A 19,513-nucleotide genomic window follows, 5' to 3' on the forward strand; every position below is an offset into this window, starting at 1 on the left:
TCCTCTCCTTCTCCTCCTCTCTTTCTCCCCTCCTCTCTATCCACTCCTCTCTATGCTCTACTCCTCTCCTTCTCCTCCTCTCTTTCTCCCCTCCTCTCTATCCACTCCTCTCTATGCTCTACTCCTCTCATTCTCCTCCTCTCTTTCTCTCCTCCTCTCCATCCACTCCTCCTCTCTATCCTCTTTGTTCTTATCCAGGTTCATAACGACACACAATGGCACGATGACCCTAGCAATATCCTCCCTCCCTCCCTCCCTCCCTCCCTCCCTGTCTCTCTCTCCAGATGTGAACGAGTGTGAGCTGCTCAGTGCTGTGTGCGGAGAGGCGCTCTGCGAGAACGTTGAGGGAACCTTCCTCTGCACTTGTCCCGACGGACACGAGTACAACGCCATGAGCGCCACGTGCAGCCCGCTGCCCACAGGTGAGACCACTGACTCACCTGGCCTTACCCGCCTTTACCCGTCTACACCTGTCCTCACCTGTCTACACCTGTATTCACCTGTCTACACCTGTATTCACCTGTCTACAACTGTATTCACCTGTATTCACCTGTCTACACCTGTATTCACCTGTATTCACCTGTCTACACCTGTATTCACCTGTCTACACCTGTATTCACCTGTATTCACCTGTCTACACCTGTATTCACCTGTCTACACCTGTATTCACCTGTATTCACCTGTCTACACCTGTATTTACCTGTCTACACCTGTATTCACCTGTATTCACCTGTATTCACCTGTCTACACCTGTATTCACCTGTATTCACCTGTATTTACCTACACCTGTCCTCACCTGTATTCACCTGTAGTCACCTGTCCGCACCTGTCCTAAACTTTCTCAACAGTCTTCATCTCAATCCTGTTTACCTCTGTTTACACCTGCTCACAGTCAACACGCTGATTGTGTGTGTGTGTGTGTGTGTGTGTGTGTGTGTGTGTGTGTGTGTGTGTCCATGCACTTGTCTCATTGCGTGTGCCTGTATGTGAATAAAACCAAACTTCATCTCCTCTATGTCCTTCCGGCCGTCCCGTCTCGTCCCGTCCCCCTCCCCCCCGGGTCCCAGAGCCCACCCCCACGGTAGAGCGCAAGGAGTGCTACTACCGCCTGAACGATGAGAACCTGTGTGAGAGCGTGCTGACCAGTCACGTGACCCTGGAGGAGTGCTGCTGCACGCTGGGGGCCGGCTGGGGGGACAACTGTGAGGTCCACCCCTGTCCCGTCAACGGAACCGGTGAGCAGCCGCCTTCCTCGACACTGAGGCTGGATCAACAGTACACTATTGTGTCCGTTTAACCAGCAGTTTTATCAGAGCAGGTTTACCACTTAATAAGCACATTCAATATGATCTATATAACCCAGTGTCTCTCCTTCCTTATGCTGTCAGACTAGTATTACCAGTTAATAAACACATCTATCCTATATGAACCTGTACCCTGCTGTTCTCAGACCAGTTTAACTGTTTTAATCAACACGTTGTAACCTATATGAACCTGTCCCCTGCTGTTCTCAGACCAGTTGAACTGTTTAATCAACACATTGTAACCTATATGAACCTGTCCCCTGCTGTTCTCAGACCAGTTGAACCAGTTGATAAACACATTGTAACCTATATGAACCTGTCCCCTGCTGTTCTCAGACCAGTTGAACCAGTTGATAAACACATTGTAACCTATATGAACCTGTCCCCTGCTGTTCTCAGACCAGTTGAACCAGTTGATAAACACATTGTAACCTATATGAACCTGTCCCCTGCTGTTCTCAGACCAGTTGAACCAGTTGATAAACACATTGTAACCTATATGAACCTGTCCCCTGCTGTTCTCAGACCAGTTGAACCAGTTGATAAACACATTGTAACCTATATGAACCTGTCCCCTGCTGTTCTCAGACCAGTTGAACCAGTTGATAAACACATTGTAACCTATATGAACCTGTCCCCTGCTGTTCTCAGACCAGTTTAATCACCTGTGCCCGTCGGGGCGAGGGGTCATTCCACACGGAGAGCCGGTGTTCGGAGAGCCCACAGCGGACTCCTATAAAGGTACCATAGTAGACCCACTTCCTGGATTTATATTAATGGACATTTTGGTTTATGTGTTTGAAAGTTTGGGGTAGATTAAATGACCAAATGTTTTGACTAGATGTAGATCTATAAGAAAAACAAGTCAATTTCTAATCGTGTTAGATACATTGAAGTTTATTTATGAGATGTTTACTTCAGTCCAATGGGACTTACGAGTGAGGCGTAAAACAACCAAAGCATACGATCTAAATAACTACAAGGCAAGTGATATGCCATCAAGTTTCTAAACAGCGGCTCGATCAAGTTTAAATAGAAGTTTGGAGTAGCTATAGGAGTCAGAACGCAACTCTAGTGGGACTTTGGCCCTGTCCCATTTCTCTCCCCTTAAAACTTCCACTTGGTTTGGAGTGCCCTCAATAGTAAATCTTCCACTTCGTTTTAAGCCTGCATCGGACCTCACTACGTTTTGAGGGTTGATTATAAGGGCAAAATAGCACTCCCCCTTGCTCCCTACAGTAATGGGACACCCTACCCCTACACGAGAACGCGCAAAATATAGGGTTAGGGAAAAAGTCTAGGGTTAGGGGAGGTATTGGGATGGGGCCTTTCTCTCATTATTTGTGAGTGCATAACAGCAACCTTTTCAGAGATAGACAAAGTACGTCTTTGAAACAAGTGTATTTTACCTCAATATGCTTTGTACTGCTGACATTTAGCAACATTTAGCAGACAAAGCACTTGTAGAATTCTCTTTTTTGTATTGGTAATAGTCAAGTGCTTGACTGTTACATCTCAGAGATGGAGATAGTGCATCTCAACAACAAGTGATTGGTAAAAGATGACGCGTAGAACGGCCTCCAGTGTGTACCAGCAACTCTTCTCTCCTCCCCCGTGTGTGTCTAGACGCAGACGAGTGTGCGCTGTTCGGCCCGGAGGTGTGTAAGGGGGGCTTCTGCCTGGACACCGTGGGCAGCTACGAGTGTTACTGCAAGACGGGACAGGACTACGACCTGGCCAAGCTGGAGTGCAGAGGTCAGCCATGGGTCTCTGACTTTATGTAGATACATATTATGTTTTGATTCAATAGATTATAATAACCTTCACCTTCTAAAAAAACTTTGTAAATCTGAGTCTTTAAAGTATGTCAATGTGTGTCTGTGAATTTGTGTCTGTAAAGTGTGTAAATGTACCCCTCTAACCCCTGTGTGTGAGTGTGCGTCTGGGTAACGTCGGGGCATTGTGGTGTTCTGCTCCATCTGTGAGCAACATGTACCCAAGCAGGGCATGATGCCATGTAACTGAAGGCTGAAAACCGCCGGTTGTAGGACCTGTGAGATTCACCTCAGGGCGGGCTACACTCAACGGTCGGCCACCGCCACTCCATCACCGATGAGAGTGTATTTAAAACCTCTTAATGTACGAAGCGAGCATGGACCCATCTGGACGACCCCGCACCCAGCTGGACCCTTAAGGCTTTCTCCGTCGCTGCGGGTTACAACGTGACACCAGATTTATAAATACTATTACGTTCTTTCTGTTTACCACAAACCGCTCGCCAGCAGAGCCGGCGAGGGGAAATTTCAAAATAATTTCTTGAGGTCGGCTTGTCTCTGCCTGGGGATACCTGGCAACCACGTCAAGTCACTTCCATGTTTTTTCTGGAGTGGCCCTTGATTACAAATCACAGTGTGGGGACGTTGCCAGGTTGGGGTAAAGAATCAGTCATATGAGCACAGGTTTCTGTTGGCGGAGGTGGGAGGGTGTCGGCAGTAACAGGGTGCTGTGATGTTGGTGCTCCTAAGTAACTCTCGTGAACTGCTCTTGTGCACAGCTCTCGCACATGGCTCTTGCGCACGGCCCTCGTGGGTTTGAGGTGGGATACGCGTGGCTCCAGAGGTCAAAGTATAATTAAAAGCTGGATCGCATTGGGTCCGTCCCAGGTCTGGCCCCGGTCCGGACCATATGTCCAGATGTTTTCCTTCGCTGGGAGGAGGGACATGTCTCAAGCTCTATTTCTGTTAAAGACCGGGCGTGTTTGAAATCTATCTTCAGCAGGTTTAGCCGCAATACGCTGGTCGGTTAAAAAAAAAAAATGTCTAAGAAATTAGCGTGTGTGAGAGGAAAATTTTTATTATTATTTTGTCAATATTTAGGTGATATGTAATAACTTCAGCCAACTGAATGAATGTAGCTCTTTCAGAGGATTGTGTATTTAAGTATTTTACATTTAGAGTATGCGTGTGTCTCTCTTTGCCTGTGTTGATGTGTGTGTCAATGTGTGTTTATGTGTTTATGTTCCTCTACTATCAAACAACTTTTTTTTTCTTGTTGTGCTTCTAACAAATCTCCTCTTCTCCTTATCTTCTTCATCTCCTCTCCATCCCCTCTCCTCCTCCTCTACTCCTCGTCCTCCTCTCCTACTTCTCTCCTCCTCTCCTCCTCCTCCTCGCCTCCTCTACTCCTCCTCCTCCTCCTCTCCTCCTCTACTCCTCCTCCTCCTCCTCTCCTCCTCTACTCCTCCTCCTCCTCCTCCTCTCCTCCTCTACTCCTCCTCCTCCTCTTCCTCCACCTCCTCTACTCCTCCACCTCCTCCTCCTCTGCCTCTGCCTCCTCCAGACATCGACGAGTGTGAGGATGACTCGGTGTGTGAGGACGGGGAGTGTCTGAACACAGATGGGTCCTACATGTGTTTCTGCACACACCCCATGGTGCTGGACCCCCAGGGCAACCACTGTGTCTTCCCCCCGGACGTGGCTGGTAGGATGCTACATAGATACTACATACATGATATATAGATACTACATACATACCACGTAGATACTACATACATACTACATAAATACTACATACTGCATAGATACCACGTACATACTACGTAGATACTACATACATACTAGACAAACACTACATAGATACTACATACATACTACATACTGTAGATACTACATACTTGCTACATAGTGTATGTACGTACGTGTGCGTGTGTGTGTGTGTGTGTGTACACGTATGTCCCCATGTGTGTATGTACGCGTGTGCCCGTGTGTGTGTGTGTGTGTGTGTGTGTGTGTGTATGTACGTATCTGCCTGTGTGTGTGTGTGTGTGTGTGTGTATGTACGTGTGTGTATGTACGTATCTGCCTGTGTGTGTGTGTGTGTGTGTGTGTGTGTGTTAGTGTGTGTGTACGTACCTGCCCTCACGGACATGTTCCCGTCTGCGTACACACAGAGCACCGCGAGGCCAAGCAGATCGACTACCAAGGCATCTGCTGGCAGGAAGTGACATCATCCATGACGTGCACACGGCCCCTGGGCTCCACGGGCCCCTCCCCCACCAGGAGGACCACCTACACGGAGTGCTGCTGCCTGTACGGAGACGCCTGGGGCATGGACTGTGCCCTCTGCCCGCCCAAGAACACAGGTACACATTTCAACCGGGCTGGGACCTGCTATCGGTTGCCCTCTGCTACGATGTACACGGTGTTAACCTCCAGATGGGGGCGGCCTCAAAGCGGTAATCTGGCATGCAGCTTCTCTTAAAAGGTCAAAGCCGGTCTGCGATCAGACCTTCGAAAACCGTGTCGTCTGGCTGCGCTGAAACATCTGTTCCCGATAGAATTGTCAAACTCAATTTGTTGTTTCGATTTTCAAAAAGAGAATTTGCCGCGAGCCTGCCTGCCATGAGTATAAACAATGAAAATATCACTTTCTTCGCTTTGAATCAATGTGCGTCGGTCACTGCAGAGTTTGTGGACAAAATCATTCTAATAAATTATATTGATAACGGGTGTTTTAGCGAAGCCAGGAGCGATGGTTACGATGGTTTGATCACAGACCGGTATGGTCCTGCAAGGAGCATTTTGCAGTTTGGCATCCCTGGTTGATTAATATCGGGAAGGTTATGGCAAAGGATCAATGGACTGCCTTCATTATTTATTATTAGTCATTTTCAGACCGGTGGCAACTCAAAGTGCCATAACAATTATCCATCCATAGTCATACACACTTTCACACACCGACGACGCTGTCCACCATGCAAGGGAACATCCCGCTCATCAGCAGCAACTAGGCTGAGGTGTCCTGCACAGAGACACCTCGACACTTAGCTAGGAGGATCCAGGGATCTAACAGCTTTACCTCCTGCCACAAGGCTCCGCCTAATCGGCCTCCCGGCTCAACGCGCTCCACACTCAACCTCCACTCTTGCGCTAGCATGAACATACTTTGATTCACTGCATCTTCCACCGCACACGGTGTAACTTTGGGAGGCTAACCTGATAGTGGCTCTTTAGTAAACAGGCTACACGGCTAACATCCGGTTATGTTGTTAGGAACTCTGGGGCCTAACCCTCCAGTACCATCTTGAGCCTCTGCTTTATCGAACAAGTGCAGTTGCAACATCCACCTTTCTTAAGGTGAAGCTTCTTGCTAGCCAAACTATCCGCTCCTGCACATGACTGGAGGCAGCAGCATTTCATTAGTTTAAATCCGGCCAGTGTTTCATTAGTTTAAATCCTGTCTAACACTGCTGGCATTTGGACGAAACCATCATCCCCTCATTAAGCCACAATGAGGTCATGTCCTGACGATCGTTTAGCTCTGCTCTGGCTTTGCCTTGACATTCAAAGTCTTTGTAGCGTCTCAGAACGGACAAATTGTTGCACTTTTCTCTCTGCTTGTATCCCTTCGTCCTGTCTCAACTTAAAGCATTAACTCTTCACAGCGTATCCAAAGGGTATTCAATCTCTCTCCCTCCTTTCCTCGTCTGTCTCAGAGTCAGTTAGATTAGATAGGATAAGACTTTATTAACCCGGGGAGGGCAGATCAGGATGTCTTAATATATTTGAATATTTAAATATTCTAGATTTGCTGTTTTGTTCCACCTCTCTCTTTCTCTTTGTCTCTCTTTTCTCTTGCTCTTGCTCTCTCTCTTGCTCTATCTCTCGCTCTATTTCTCTCTCTCACTCTCTCTCACTCTCTCCACTCACTTGCTCTCTCTCTTTATCTCTATCCTCTCTCTCGTCTCCTCTCTCTTGGAAGTTGGGGGTCAGATCCCAGGATGTAACAGAGTTTGTGTTTCGGTAGACCAACTATATACTTTGAGAAAACTCATGTCCTTCTCTCAGCCTATGGGCCGACGGATTAATCAAATTCATCCTATTTCCCATCCCCTCCCTCCCTCCCCTCCTCAGAGGACTACGCCTCCATGTGTAACCTCCCCCTCAGTGGGGGACGCCGGCCGTACGGGCGGGATGCCCTGGTGTCGGGGCCCGTGCACTCCTACCAGCCCCGGCCGGAGGAGGAGGAGGAGGCGGCGTCGCAGGAGGACTACCCCTCCTCGCGGCTCTACTACGCCCCCCAGCCCGAGCAGGACCAGGCCCTGCTGCCCCTGTACCACAGCGAGGATGAGGAGGGTGAGTGCCGTTGGCCGGTTTCGTCCTCCAGGGTGTTTAGTTTGTTTCCACACCACTCCCTGTCACGGGAATGTTGTGAGGTTTGAAGAAGCAGTCCGGGGAAGATTGGTTGACAGCGTCGCACCCTCGCAGGTCTAGATTTGTGTTGATCGTCGTTAAGACCCCCCTCAGGGTGGGCTTGGTGGATTTCACACTCTACACATCTGCCACGCGGGGACACCCTCGCTTTATCCAACAGTTAGTGACTTTACTGTTCAACTTGGGGGAAGTTAAGGGATCTTTTGTTAGTTCAGAAATAACAACTGACATCCAAAATCTATATAGGCTGTGTGTGTGTGTGTGTGTGTGTGTGTGTGTGTGTGTGTGTGTGTGTGTGTGTGTGTGTGTGTGTGTGTGTGTGTGTGTGTGTGTGTGTTTTGCGGGTCTGTGTTTGTGTGTAAAATGGGTTTCTGGCATCCTGTCTGTCCCGTATGAAAGTGCTTTGCTGCCATCTGGTGGTGAATGCGGTGTCTTCACGAGGTGGTCCAAACCCTTATACACCTATCAAATTCTCCACTGTGAAAGCCACACATGGGCGGTCACAGTGGAGAGGTGGGGGGTTCACCTATCCATTAGAGGCCAGGGGATTATGAGGTGGCCATGTTGGTACAAGAGCCAGGTTAGGAATAATTGGGCCAAGACACCTCAAGGTCTTAACGTCTCATCAGAAAGACAGAAGGGTGATCCCACTCCAGTCCTTCCCTCACCTCCTCCTCCTCCTCCTCCTCCACCCCTCCGTAGACCCGTACGATGCGTTTGAGGGCCTGCGTGCGGAGGAGTGTGGGATCCTGAACGGCTGTGAGAACGGCCGCTGCGTGCGCGTGCAGGAGGGCTACACCTGCGACTGCTTCGACGGCTACACCCTGGACATGTCACGCATGGCCTGCATTGGTAAGCTGCTGCATTATGGGTAGGATGCAGGAAGTAGTATGGTTTGAATAGTTATCGCGGGATGTACTACAGTACAGGAAGGTACCGTGCACGGATAGTAGAGGGGTGAATCACATAAAAACAAAAACTGATTCAGGGTTTTAATAAAATGTTGTCAAATGACCTCAACATGTCCATGAACACTCTGTTTGTGTTTTAGTAGTTTAAATACAACTTTATCCTCTTGTTTTTTGTCAGTTGATCAAGTCGCTACCGCATTTCCTTTATCTGACCTCTGTTCATAAATTCCCTCATTTATTTTGAAATTTCATGAAATGTACTAACTTTTTCTCAGGCTCTGTATTGATGGATTGTCTCTGGATCTGTTTGTATCAATTTCCCCAGATGTGAACGAGTGCTCGGAGCTCAACCGCCGCATGTCTCTGTGTAAAAACGCCAAGTGTATCAACACCCCGGGGTCCTACAGGTGTGTGTGTCTGCCGGGCTTCTCGCCCTCCGAGAGGCCGAACTACTGTGTGGCGCGTGGCGCCAAAGACCCCGCCACGGCAACGGTCACATCAACGGCCACGCCAACAGCCGCGTTAAGCAGAGGCCGGCAATGAGCGTAAATGGACACAAGGGGGCGACAAATACAAAGCAAAAAAACAATAAACAGTACCGCCGCCACACACACACACACACACACACACACACACTCACAGAAGCAACGCCAATAAACACACACTTATTTAATCAAAGCCCATATAATCTGCACTGTATAAAATACACACTAAATGAAATAAACAGCAAAGAAATTTATTTTACTTGAGATGAAGATTCACCTTAACCTTCTACGTGGGGGTGCCTTTGTCGGGAGAAATATGCAGCATTGTATAAAATGTATGTGTTGTTGTTTTGCTGTTGTTATTGTTTTCTGTGCCTTAAGTTTATTTTTTATCTTGTTGTAGAAGGAACTTTACGTGCGTGTTAAAAGTGTGTTTGTTTGTGTGTTTATGCTCTTGGATGGTAGGGTGGGAGGGAGGGAGGGGGGATAGGCGTTTTGCTCTTTTTTAAACGCATCGACAAACCCTATGGACTCACTGGGGGATTACAATATATTTTCTTCCCAGTAAAAATAATTATATTAATAATAATAATGTGTGGATATTTAATTACATGAGGCAGGTGCTTAAGCCCCCCTCTCCCCCGCCTGTTTGTCGTCACGTTAATATTTTATAGTTTATTTTAAATGGAGTTTAAATTTTTTTCACACTGAGGCGTCAGCGTTATCTTTTTACGTTTTACAGAAACTGTATAGGCCTACATTCTTTGGAAAATAAACACTTTTTAGGGGAGGACTTTTATTTTGAAATTGCCATATAAATGGACAAAGAGAGAAAAACGCAACAGCTTTGTGTCCAGGCCATTCGACGATGACATGTTTTATATTTGGTTGTTTATTATTATCTTTCTTTCTGACTGCCACACCTCTTCTGGTCTTTCCCTTCTTTTGTTGTCCTCTTTTTATCAGTTTGTTTTCCCGCATCTCCTGTGGAGCAGTAAAGTACCTGCTGTGTTTCCTCACTGTTTTTTAGGGGCTTGTTTTTCTGGGAATCACTCATCTTGTTTCTACGTTGTACTGCACAGTCTTGTTTCTACGTTTCTACGTTGTACTGCAAAGTCTTGTTTCTACGTTGTACTGCAAAGTCTTGCCAGGTTGCAAAGCTGCTATTGGGGCCAGCGGTGGGAGAGAGAGAGAGAAACTATTGTACATTTAAACAGAATGGGCCTCATTCCCCAGCGGCCATCTTTGTTCAATCTTGGCTCCAAACGCTAGCTGGTTGGGGAAACTGAATGCAGAATTCCACATTAATTTCTCCCAACCAGCTAGCATGTAGAGTCAAGATGGCTGCTAGGCAATTAAGGCCCAAAGTGTGATAGAGAAAACTGAATTTGTAATTTGTTCATAAATAAATGGCTCTTGTATGATTATTCAAATATTACAATGTATATTAAACCTCTTGAATAATAAATCACCAACACGTGATATTTATAATGACTTCTAGTCAGTCATAGTCTTTTGTTATTCAAAATGTCTTCCTAGCATGCCACCTTCAACACAAAATTTGTATTGAATGTTGCATATTTAATGTTTTCATCATGTCTATTTTTAATAAATTCATTCTATGTTTATAATATCCTTTATACCATCTGAACCATGTATTGAATCAACCAAACAATCTGTTTTGAATGCTGGGAAAAATTGTTGCCTCTTGGTAAATTCTTGGTCAATCCAATGTGTTTTTTCATGACGAAAAAAAACAAGTTTTTCATGACGACCGATAAAAAACAACAGTTACCCTTTATGTGTTTTTTCATGGCGACCGATAAAAAATGATTGTTACCTCTTATGTGTTTTTTCATGACGACGAAAAAAAAGAGTTTTTCATGATGACGAAAAAAAAAGTTTTTCAGTTTACCTTTATGTGCGCTTTCAAAACCTTTTAAAATCAAAAATGTATCATTAAATATCTATCTCTTCAGTCACAATCTTTGTTACCACATATGCAAATCAGATGGCCTCCTGACCCAAGGTTTGGAAACACTTTCTTGAGGTCGATGCTGCTGCAAAGAAAAATGTCCTGGATGACTATCACACTTAATGTTAGACTGCAACGACAGCAGAGGTGAAGTAACCACCTTCACACCCACATCACACACACACCATTGCATACACACACAGCCCCATACCATGCACACACACTATTGCATAGACACACACACCCATCCCAAACACACCTACAACACATCCGTTCCAAACACGCACATACACACATCTGTTTTAGCCCGGCCCCGCACCCACAACACCACACACACACGCCCCCCAAATACATAAATCCCCATCCCACACATGCACACGCACACATACACACACACATCCAACACAGGCAGTAAATCAGGGAAGTGGACAGGCCAAGATGTTAATGTTTGTGGTCTGAGGGATTCACTGAGTATTAACTGACTTACATGCAGAGGCAGGAATGTGCCATGTTTGCGATGTTTAGTTGACCAGTAGAATAAACCCACTTTGACGACAGGTAAGCACCGGTGTACATAGTGTTCTCGTCTTTATGGTCGTCCGTATTAACAGAGCAATTCGAGGGGGAAAGTAGGCCAGAGAAATTGTTGACCAAGAAACCCGTCAGGAGTTATTAGATGGTGACAATGCCCCCCCCCCCCCCCCAGACACACACACACACACACACACACATTCACACCTTCACACACCTACCCCCCGCCCCCCTGTGCTTGACCTTGTTGTCGTCTCTTTTTCGCTCCACACAAATCTTGTTGACGTCAGCGCATGCTATTTCTCTCACTACTCACACACAGAGTACTGTTTCACTGTCACACACACACACACACACACACACACACACACACACACACACACACACACACACGATACACACACACACACACACACACAGTGCCCTTTTTGGTCATTTTTACTCCTTAATGTGTGTGTGTGTGTGTGTGTGTGTGTGTGTGTGTGTGTGTGTGTGTGTGTGTGTGTGTGTGCGTGCGCGCGCTTCCGCGCGCGTGCATGTGCGTGCGCATCATTCCTAACCTACTTCTCTTCCTTTCTGTTCAATGTCACGTTGTGGACCCCGTGCCAAGCAGCCTGCCCGTTCCCACAGACAGACACCGGCAGATACCGCGGGGCCCGGGTCCCACCCCCCAGACCCCAACATCCACGGGCTTTTAGACAAACAAAAGTGCTAGCGACACTAAATTCCAGCAGTGAGGTCAGCCGGGAGGGAACGTGGCTTGGGAGCGAACCGGTCGCCGCTGATTAAAAGCGAGACGCTGTCACTCCACTGTCCCCCTAAAATAGACCAATAAAGAAGAGCTGAGCACGGGAAGGAGAATCACAGCGGTTCAACATGACTGGACTCAACTGGACTCTGCTACGGAAGCCCCCTGAACTCGAGCACGCACATGCTTAGACGCCATTGGTCTTTTTTTTTTTGGAAATTAGATCATTCATTTAATCATGTTTTTAATACCGTTTAGGTCATTTGTCATGTACAAATACCCAACATTTGCTTCTTGATGCGTTGGAAATTCAAATATTTGGTTGATGGATACTTATACAATGAATAGGACTTTAGTTTATCGTGGCTTATTGTCAGATATAGCAAGGTTATTCAAAGCATCACTTTTAGCCTCTGGTAACATGGGATTGCATTTTCTGTTTTTATACAATTTTCGAGACACAATTTATAATAAATTAATTGAAAATAAAATAAAATCGTTAGGCTAGTCGACTATGAAAATAAATCCTTAGTTGCAGCCATAAGGTGCACAACAATCATCAATATACTCAAAAGCCCTGTAATGATCCCGATTCGGCTGAGGAATACATCTCGTACAGTTGGTAGGCCTGCATTATTTGGATGAGTGAATATCGTTTGAGTGCGTCTTGTGAGGCAACTGAAGTACACATGTCACTTGACTGCCCCAGCTTTGACTTTGTGGTTGTTTTTACGATTATAATCCAGCGCCGTTTCAAAGCTTTTGAACGATTTCCCCTCAGGCGGGGTCAGCAGATAGTCTTGCACTGATCCTATTAGAGATGATCCAACTGTGGGGCTGACTGAATGAGTGGAGTGTTCTATATCAGATCAATCACAACTATGGACGAGGACATACGAATGGACACCGAGATAGGCCTACAGGACAGAGAAAGTGACGAATGTTAAAATATTTGTTGTCTTTTGTTGTTTGAATGTGTTTGGAAGGTGATGTTTTGAGGTGCAATCCATATAGTTACAGAGAGGGGGGGAACTGGTATTTTTAAATGTATTTTTTCTATTCTCAAATAAAGAGAGAGTACTCCCCATAGAGAGAGAGAGAGAGAGAGAGAGAGAGAGAGAACCGTGAGTCCACCATGATGAAGGTAAATGTAGCAGCAGGTGCAGCTGACACCCTAGGGAGACAGACTGGGTGCTCAGGTCTGGAAACCACGATGGGTAAACAAATAGATAGAGCTACTCTCTCTCTCTCTCTATCGCTCTTTTTGTTTGTGTTTCTCTCGCTCAGTTTATCTGTCGCTCATTATAATATCCGTCGATCTCTCTCAATCTCATGCTTTCTCTCTCTGCCAGTATCTCCCTCCTCCAGTGTGTGTGTGTGTGTGGGCTACGTGTGTCTCTCTCTCATTTGTCTCAAACGCACACACACACACACACACACACACACACACACACACACACACACACACACACACACACACACACACACACACACACACACACACACACACACACACACACACACACACACACACACACACACACACACACACACACACACACACACACACACACACACACACACACACCCCCCCCCCCCTCCCTCCCTCTCGTCATGTGTCTCGCGGCTCTCCGTAGCAGCTGATCGTGAGAGGCTGGTCGGATCTCAGTGAGTTCACCACTACGGGACGTGCGCTTCCCCGCCGACGTAACGGAGCCTCCAAACCAAACGCCTCGGTGAGTCATTAATCAATTGTTTAAAGAATTTGAGAAGAATTAATCTGAACTATGGATCACGACGTAGAATATAGTGCGGGCATATGTCAGGTGGCCAGGAGAATATTCACTTTTAAACCGCGCATCCTTACACCAGTCCATGTAAACAAGTTGGCCTGAATGGACTTATTGTAAAAAGCTGGACAAAATGACTTTATAAAGCTGCACAGACATGTGTCCATTCAGCAAGAGCTGCTGCACCGTCTTTAATGATGTTTTAGTCGGCGATCGATCACCTGTCGTTGGATGAGTAATGCTTCTATCCAAAGTGGTTTTCACTTTTCGACTAAACTTATGTTGGGTAGGCCTATTTATGGGGCTTTGGGGATTAGTTTTCAGCTTCAACGGATAAATCGGAGCTGTGTGTAACTTATGATGTCTGGAGCAGTGCCAGCCAGGCTGCCAAGCCCAGTTATTTTGGTTGAAGTCCGTATCATCTGATAACTCATATTTACTGTATGCTTCTGTCAGACCCGGTGTGTGTGTGTGTGTGTGTGTGTGTGTGTGTGTGTGTGTGTGTGTGTGTGTGTGTGTGTGTGTGTGTGTGTGTGTGTGTGTGTGTGTGTGTGTGTGTGTGTGCGCGTGTGTAGTCCTAGTCCTTATTCGGCATATACGTGTTTGACGTGTTTACGTCAACATTCAGTCTTGGGTCAAACTGAGCTGCCACACACCTGTGTGTACAAGTGTACATGTTTGTATGTTTAAAATTTGTGTGCGTGTGTGAGCGTATGTTTACGCGTGTATAAACTTGTGTTTGCTTGCAGTGTGGAAAGGGTGGGTACGAATGTGTGTTTGCATGCAGTGTGTGTGTGTGTGTGTGTGTGTGTGTGTGTGTGTGTTTGTGTGTACTCGGAGACCAAAATGTTTTTCAACCTTCAGTCTTAGGTCAAACTGATACACACCTTTGTGTATAAATGTACGTGTTTTTAGTGATTGGTGTTTGTATATGTGCATGTATGCGTGTACTTGTTGTAGTGTGTGTGGTGTGTGTGGCAAATGTTTGTTCATGCAGTGTGTGTGTGTGTGTGTGTGTGTGAGTAGTGAGTGGAAAGAATGGCATACTAGGTCCGTGAGCCACAAGGCCACATGCCGTTCTTATCTCCTCGTTTCTTGTACCCCTCCGTTCTCTCTCTCTCTCTCTGTCTCTCTCTCTCGCTCCCCCCCCCCCCCCTCTCTCTCTATGTCTCCCTACCCTCTCTCTCGGTCTCACTCCTCTATCCCTCCCTCTTCATTCCTCCATCTCTCCCTCCATCATTTTCTCCACCTGCCTCACCACTCATTCTGTTGTTCTACGTGTTCTCTTCCTCCTTTTCTACTGTTTCTATTTATTCATCTTACTACTCTTATTTTACTACTGTATCTAGTCAGTCTTAATAATAGTGCTATGGGCAGGATAGTTTAGTGGTTATGGTGTTGGACCTCCAGCTGAATATTCTGGGTTCCAACACCGATGTCCACAGTCTACCTGTTGGCATCCCTGAGAGAAGGCTCTGCTTAATGACATTATCTGAACTTCTATTTGTTAGTATTACTATGAGAGACCTAAAGGTACTATTTTAAGGCGCTTTGTTTATTGTGCCTTTTAGTCAGAAACTCCTCTACCAGTTCAACCCCTCTAGTGCAACAGCCGTCATCGGTCAATTATTTCACGAGTCCACCCTTTTTGCCTCTCTCTCCCTCCCTCCCTCTCTCTCTCTCTGATACATGCACATTCACATGCATGCTCTCATGCATGCATGGAGACTCCCTAATTCCATAAATGTTATGAGTAATTCACTCATAACATTAACCCTTCCTTTCTCACCCTGATCTCTCTTTCTCTTTCTCTTACTTCCCTCTTTCTCCCTCTAGACATTGTTACGGAGCTCACTCCACCACAGCTTCTGTTTCCAGTTAACTCTCAGGCTATTTTTAGAGTCAGTGTGTGTCACTCAGTGGTCGTGCGTAGGTCTCTGTGCATATGCATGTGTGTGTGTATATTTTGAGTGTTTGTGTGTGTGTGTGTGGGTTTGTGTGTGTGTGTGTGTGTGTGTGTGTGTGTGTGTGTGTCTGTTGATGTCTGAGATGAAGAGGTCAGTGTGTTGTTTACTGCAGACAGGTTGTATGACGTCAGCATGAAGAGCAGGTAGATCTGTTCAGGAGAATCCAAGTGAGATAAAGACTGCATTTCCCATGAGTTACCTGTTAATCTTCAAGTGATATGTACAGTATTTAAGGTGCACATTTAGTCATTTTGCAGATGCTGTTAACCAAAGCGACCTTCCTCATCACCTGTCCCGTGTTTGTGGAGATAAGCTGATACACAGATTGACAATAGACACACACACACACACACACACACACACACACACACACACACAGTAAACAGTTCAGGAATGTCCCAGCCCACACCCCTGCTGTCTTCAGACCCACACTGATGACATCACACTGTTCCTCTTCATATAAGGTTCTCTTGTTACTGATATTTAAAGTCTGGGTTGGGAACGACTTTCCATCAGATTCTCCTTTTGACACTGTTAATACCATCTACCATTCCTTTTGTGTGTGTATGTGTGTGTGTGTGTGTGGTGTTTTGATATGTGTTCATGCAGGTGTAGGTCTCTGTGTGTTGCTGTGTGTATATACAGTATATGGTTGTTGGTGTGTATGTATGTGTGTGTGTGTCCTAGTGTAATACAGTAGTGATAAAACCCCCAAACGCATCAGTCTCTCTCTCTCTCTCTCTCACCTTGGTGTGTCATCCACATTACATCCAAAAGCACTTATTCAGTAGCCTCTCCCTCTTGCCACCGCCTAAAGGCCTTTACGCTACCCATACAATATTATTGTATGGGTAGTACCCATACAATATTGTCCTATAACGTCCCTGACGGTGATTCTATGTATTGTTAAACTGCATTATATTCTAACACTTATTCATTGCTGTGTCTCTATATTATTCAGGTTTAAGTGTGTTGTTGTCAGGCACACACATTTCTGCCTTGAATCAGGATCTGAAATATAATTACATAATACTGATACATGTGACTATCATACTGAGTCAAGAATGTCCTATAACATCTCACCGCTGCATTATTTAATAGACACAATTATTTTGTTTTCATTGACAAATAAACCAAATCAGTAGGTAGAACCCGTTCAGGAGTAACACAATGTTTATCTGACAAATATGATGGTAACTGACTAGGTTCATCTCACCACTGGTGCACCTCACAGTAAAACTAAGACAGAGATACGGGGAAATGTGTATCCATCCGTGCGAGGGCGAAAATGTGCGAGATTGCGACTACCGTGTGACTCCTAGTGCTCTGATGGTACACACATGCGTGGGCCGACCACCTATCTCGGTAGCTCCACCTGGTACTGCACTAACCGCGGGCTAGCCAATACGCTTGTAGCATATGCTTTGTGTATGGTCCTAGAATCCTCTCTCCTCACTGTCCTGTCTCTCTACACTGTACTGTCTGTCTTCACTGTCCTGTCTCTCTACACTGTACTGTCTCTCTGTTCACTGTCCTGTCTCTCTTCACTGTATTGTCTCTTTCTTCACTTTTCTGTCTTTCTCTTCACTGTCCTGTCTCTCTACACTGTACTGTCTCTCTGTTCACTGTCCTGCCTCTCTTCACTGTATTGTCTCTTTCTTCACTTTCCTGTCTTTCTCTTCACTGTCCTGTCTCTCTTCACTTTCCTGTCGCTCTATTCATTATCCTGTCTCTCTTCACTATCCTGTCTCTCTTCACTGTCCTGTCTCTCTTCACTGTCCTGTCTCTCTTCACTGTCTTGTCTCTCTCTGCATGCCTGTCTCTCTTAATGGTCCAGTCCATAAAGTCACAACAAGCCCATAAAACTGTAGTCTAAAAAAAGGAGGTGAAACCGTCACAAATGTTGAATATTTTGGTCGGCTCATCAAGTCCTGCGGTGGCGACTTTAGCATCATAACATACTTCTACACGTGTTTGTGTGTGTGCTTGTGTCTGTATGTGTGTGTTCATTAGCTGGGTCTGTTCCTCTAGCGATGTGTTGCTCTCACACACACACACACACACACATACACACACACACACACACACACACACACACACACACATTTGTGTGTGTTCAGGTTGTTTTTAGAAACCAGAGGAGACAAAACAATGTGTGTGACGTCACTGGAGCTGGATGTAGGATGGGTCACACATACACACACACACACACAAACACACAAAAGAACAAAAGAAAGAATGTGCACGTATATGAGCACACACACACACACACACACACACACACACACACACACACACACACACACACACACACACACACACACACACAGCAACAATGATAGGTTTCGAATCTGATCTTTGATATTCTGAATTTCTGCTCCCAGGATGGGATAAAGATTTTGGGGAATTTCCCCAGATATCAACTTGTTGTGTATCAACAAAGGTCACTAAGGAATAGAGAACACAAAACAGAACGACTTGAGCAAGTTTAATTATAAACCTGCTCAATTTTAAAACAAGTACATTTTCTTTCTTTCCTTATATAATACATAGGGAAAGATATGTCTTTATTGACGAAGACATGAAGACATATGACAGGTGATACTACTTCTATGGCGGGTACAATGCCTCCAAAGCCGTGTTTCAGCCATTACGTTTAGATACATTTGTATGTTGTCTGCTGCTTGAACATTTTCACTGATACTTCCATGAGAAAAAGTGTAGACCACTGCAGACTCCCTTAGGACTGTGCCATCGGTGCCCCTCTAAACTTAACTCTTAACTTGACTTCAAGACCTCCACAGTGAAACCAACAACATGACGCAAGGCTTCGTTCCTGCTGTCGTTCGAGACAAGGGAAGATACACAAAAACAAACAAGGCCTGAGCAAAAACAAATGTATTGTCACACATTTCCTGCCCGTCTCTGTTCAACTCTACCTTGTGTGTCCCTATATTTAGCCCGGCCCAGGGAAGCCCTGAGCCCGGGCAGGAAAACTAAGTTGGGAAAGAATTGGAGGAAGTCTACTTTGCCTTTGGGACAAACAAGAACTACACACTGGATTCTACTGCTAGTTGTAACCGTTACTCACTGGCTTCTACTGCTAGCTTTAACGGCTACACAACAGATTCTAGCTCTAGTTTTGAGCTAGTTTTGAATCCTGAGGAGTCAACATTACGATTTTTGGGGGGGGGACAAAGGTAAAAAGATCTACAATTGAAACAAAAGAACAGAGGAACAGAAGAACACAAAAGAAAAAAAACAGCCACGTTCCACAGCAGAGCTAGAAATGGACTGTTTTTTAAAAACAAAAGCCAGCACAAAGAAGAAGTAGAGTGGTTTGGACAGAGGATCTTCCTGTGGACTCGGTGGACCTCGGACTGAGGTGCACTCCATTGTTGATGTGGGTCTGGGGACATCTGGCCCTTAAAATCGTCCTACCTTAGGTAAGGTTGGCTGTGATTGTTTAGCTGGGGTTTGTGGGGATGGTGTAGGTGTTATGGACGGTCTGTAAGTGAAATTGTAGTTGTGTGTTGGCTTTTAAGCATTCTTTGATTGGGGGTCAGTTGGGTTAGTTAACACCCACGGGT

General features: G+C 45.8%; 2 protein-coding genes across 6 annotated transcripts in view; both read left to right on the forward strand.

Annotated features, from left to right (window-relative positions):
* Window positions 1-10,791, forward strand: part of ltbp1 (latent transforming growth factor beta binding protein 1) — a 70,735-nt gene extending 59,944 nt beyond the window's left edge. For all 5 annotated transcript variants that reach the window (XM_084470838.1, XM_084470839.1, XM_084470840.1 and 2 more), the window contains 9 exons: window positions 285-422; window positions 1,068-1,235; window positions 1,956-2,045; window positions 2,931-3,059; window positions 4,644-4,784; window positions 5,254-5,445; window positions 7,217-7,438; window positions 8,219-8,368; window positions 8,753-10,791. In XM_084470838.1, the coding sequence (XP_084326964.1) occupies window positions 285-422; window positions 1,068-1,235; window positions 1,956-2,045; window positions 2,931-3,059; window positions 4,644-4,784; window positions 5,254-5,445; window positions 7,217-7,438; window positions 8,219-8,368; window positions 8,753-8,970 (1,448 nt within the window). In that variant the 3' untranslated portion in view covers window positions 8,971-10,791. The remainder of the gene's footprint in view (window positions 1-284; window positions 423-1,067; window positions 1,236-1,955; window positions 2,046-2,930; window positions 3,060-4,643; window positions 4,785-5,253; window positions 5,446-7,216; window positions 7,439-8,218; window positions 8,369-8,752) is intronic.
* A 3,068-nt stretch (window positions 10,792-13,859) lies between these two features.
* Window positions 13,860-19,513, forward strand: part of rasgrp3 (RAS guanyl releasing protein 3 (calcium and DAG-regulated)) — a 29,363-nt gene continuing 23,709 nt past the window's right edge. The window contains exon 1 of the mRNA XM_084470984.1: window positions 13,860-13,902. The gene's annotated coding sequence lies outside the window, so the exon portion shown is untranslated. The remainder of the gene's footprint in view (window positions 13,903-19,513) is intronic.

The sequence above is a fragment of the Micromesistius poutassou genome, assembly GCF_964030765.1.
Source record: "Micromesistius poutassou genome assembly, chromosome: 7".
Classification (NCBI taxonomy): Eukaryota; Metazoa; Chordata; class Actinopteri; order Gadiformes; family Gadidae; genus Micromesistius; species Micromesistius poutassou.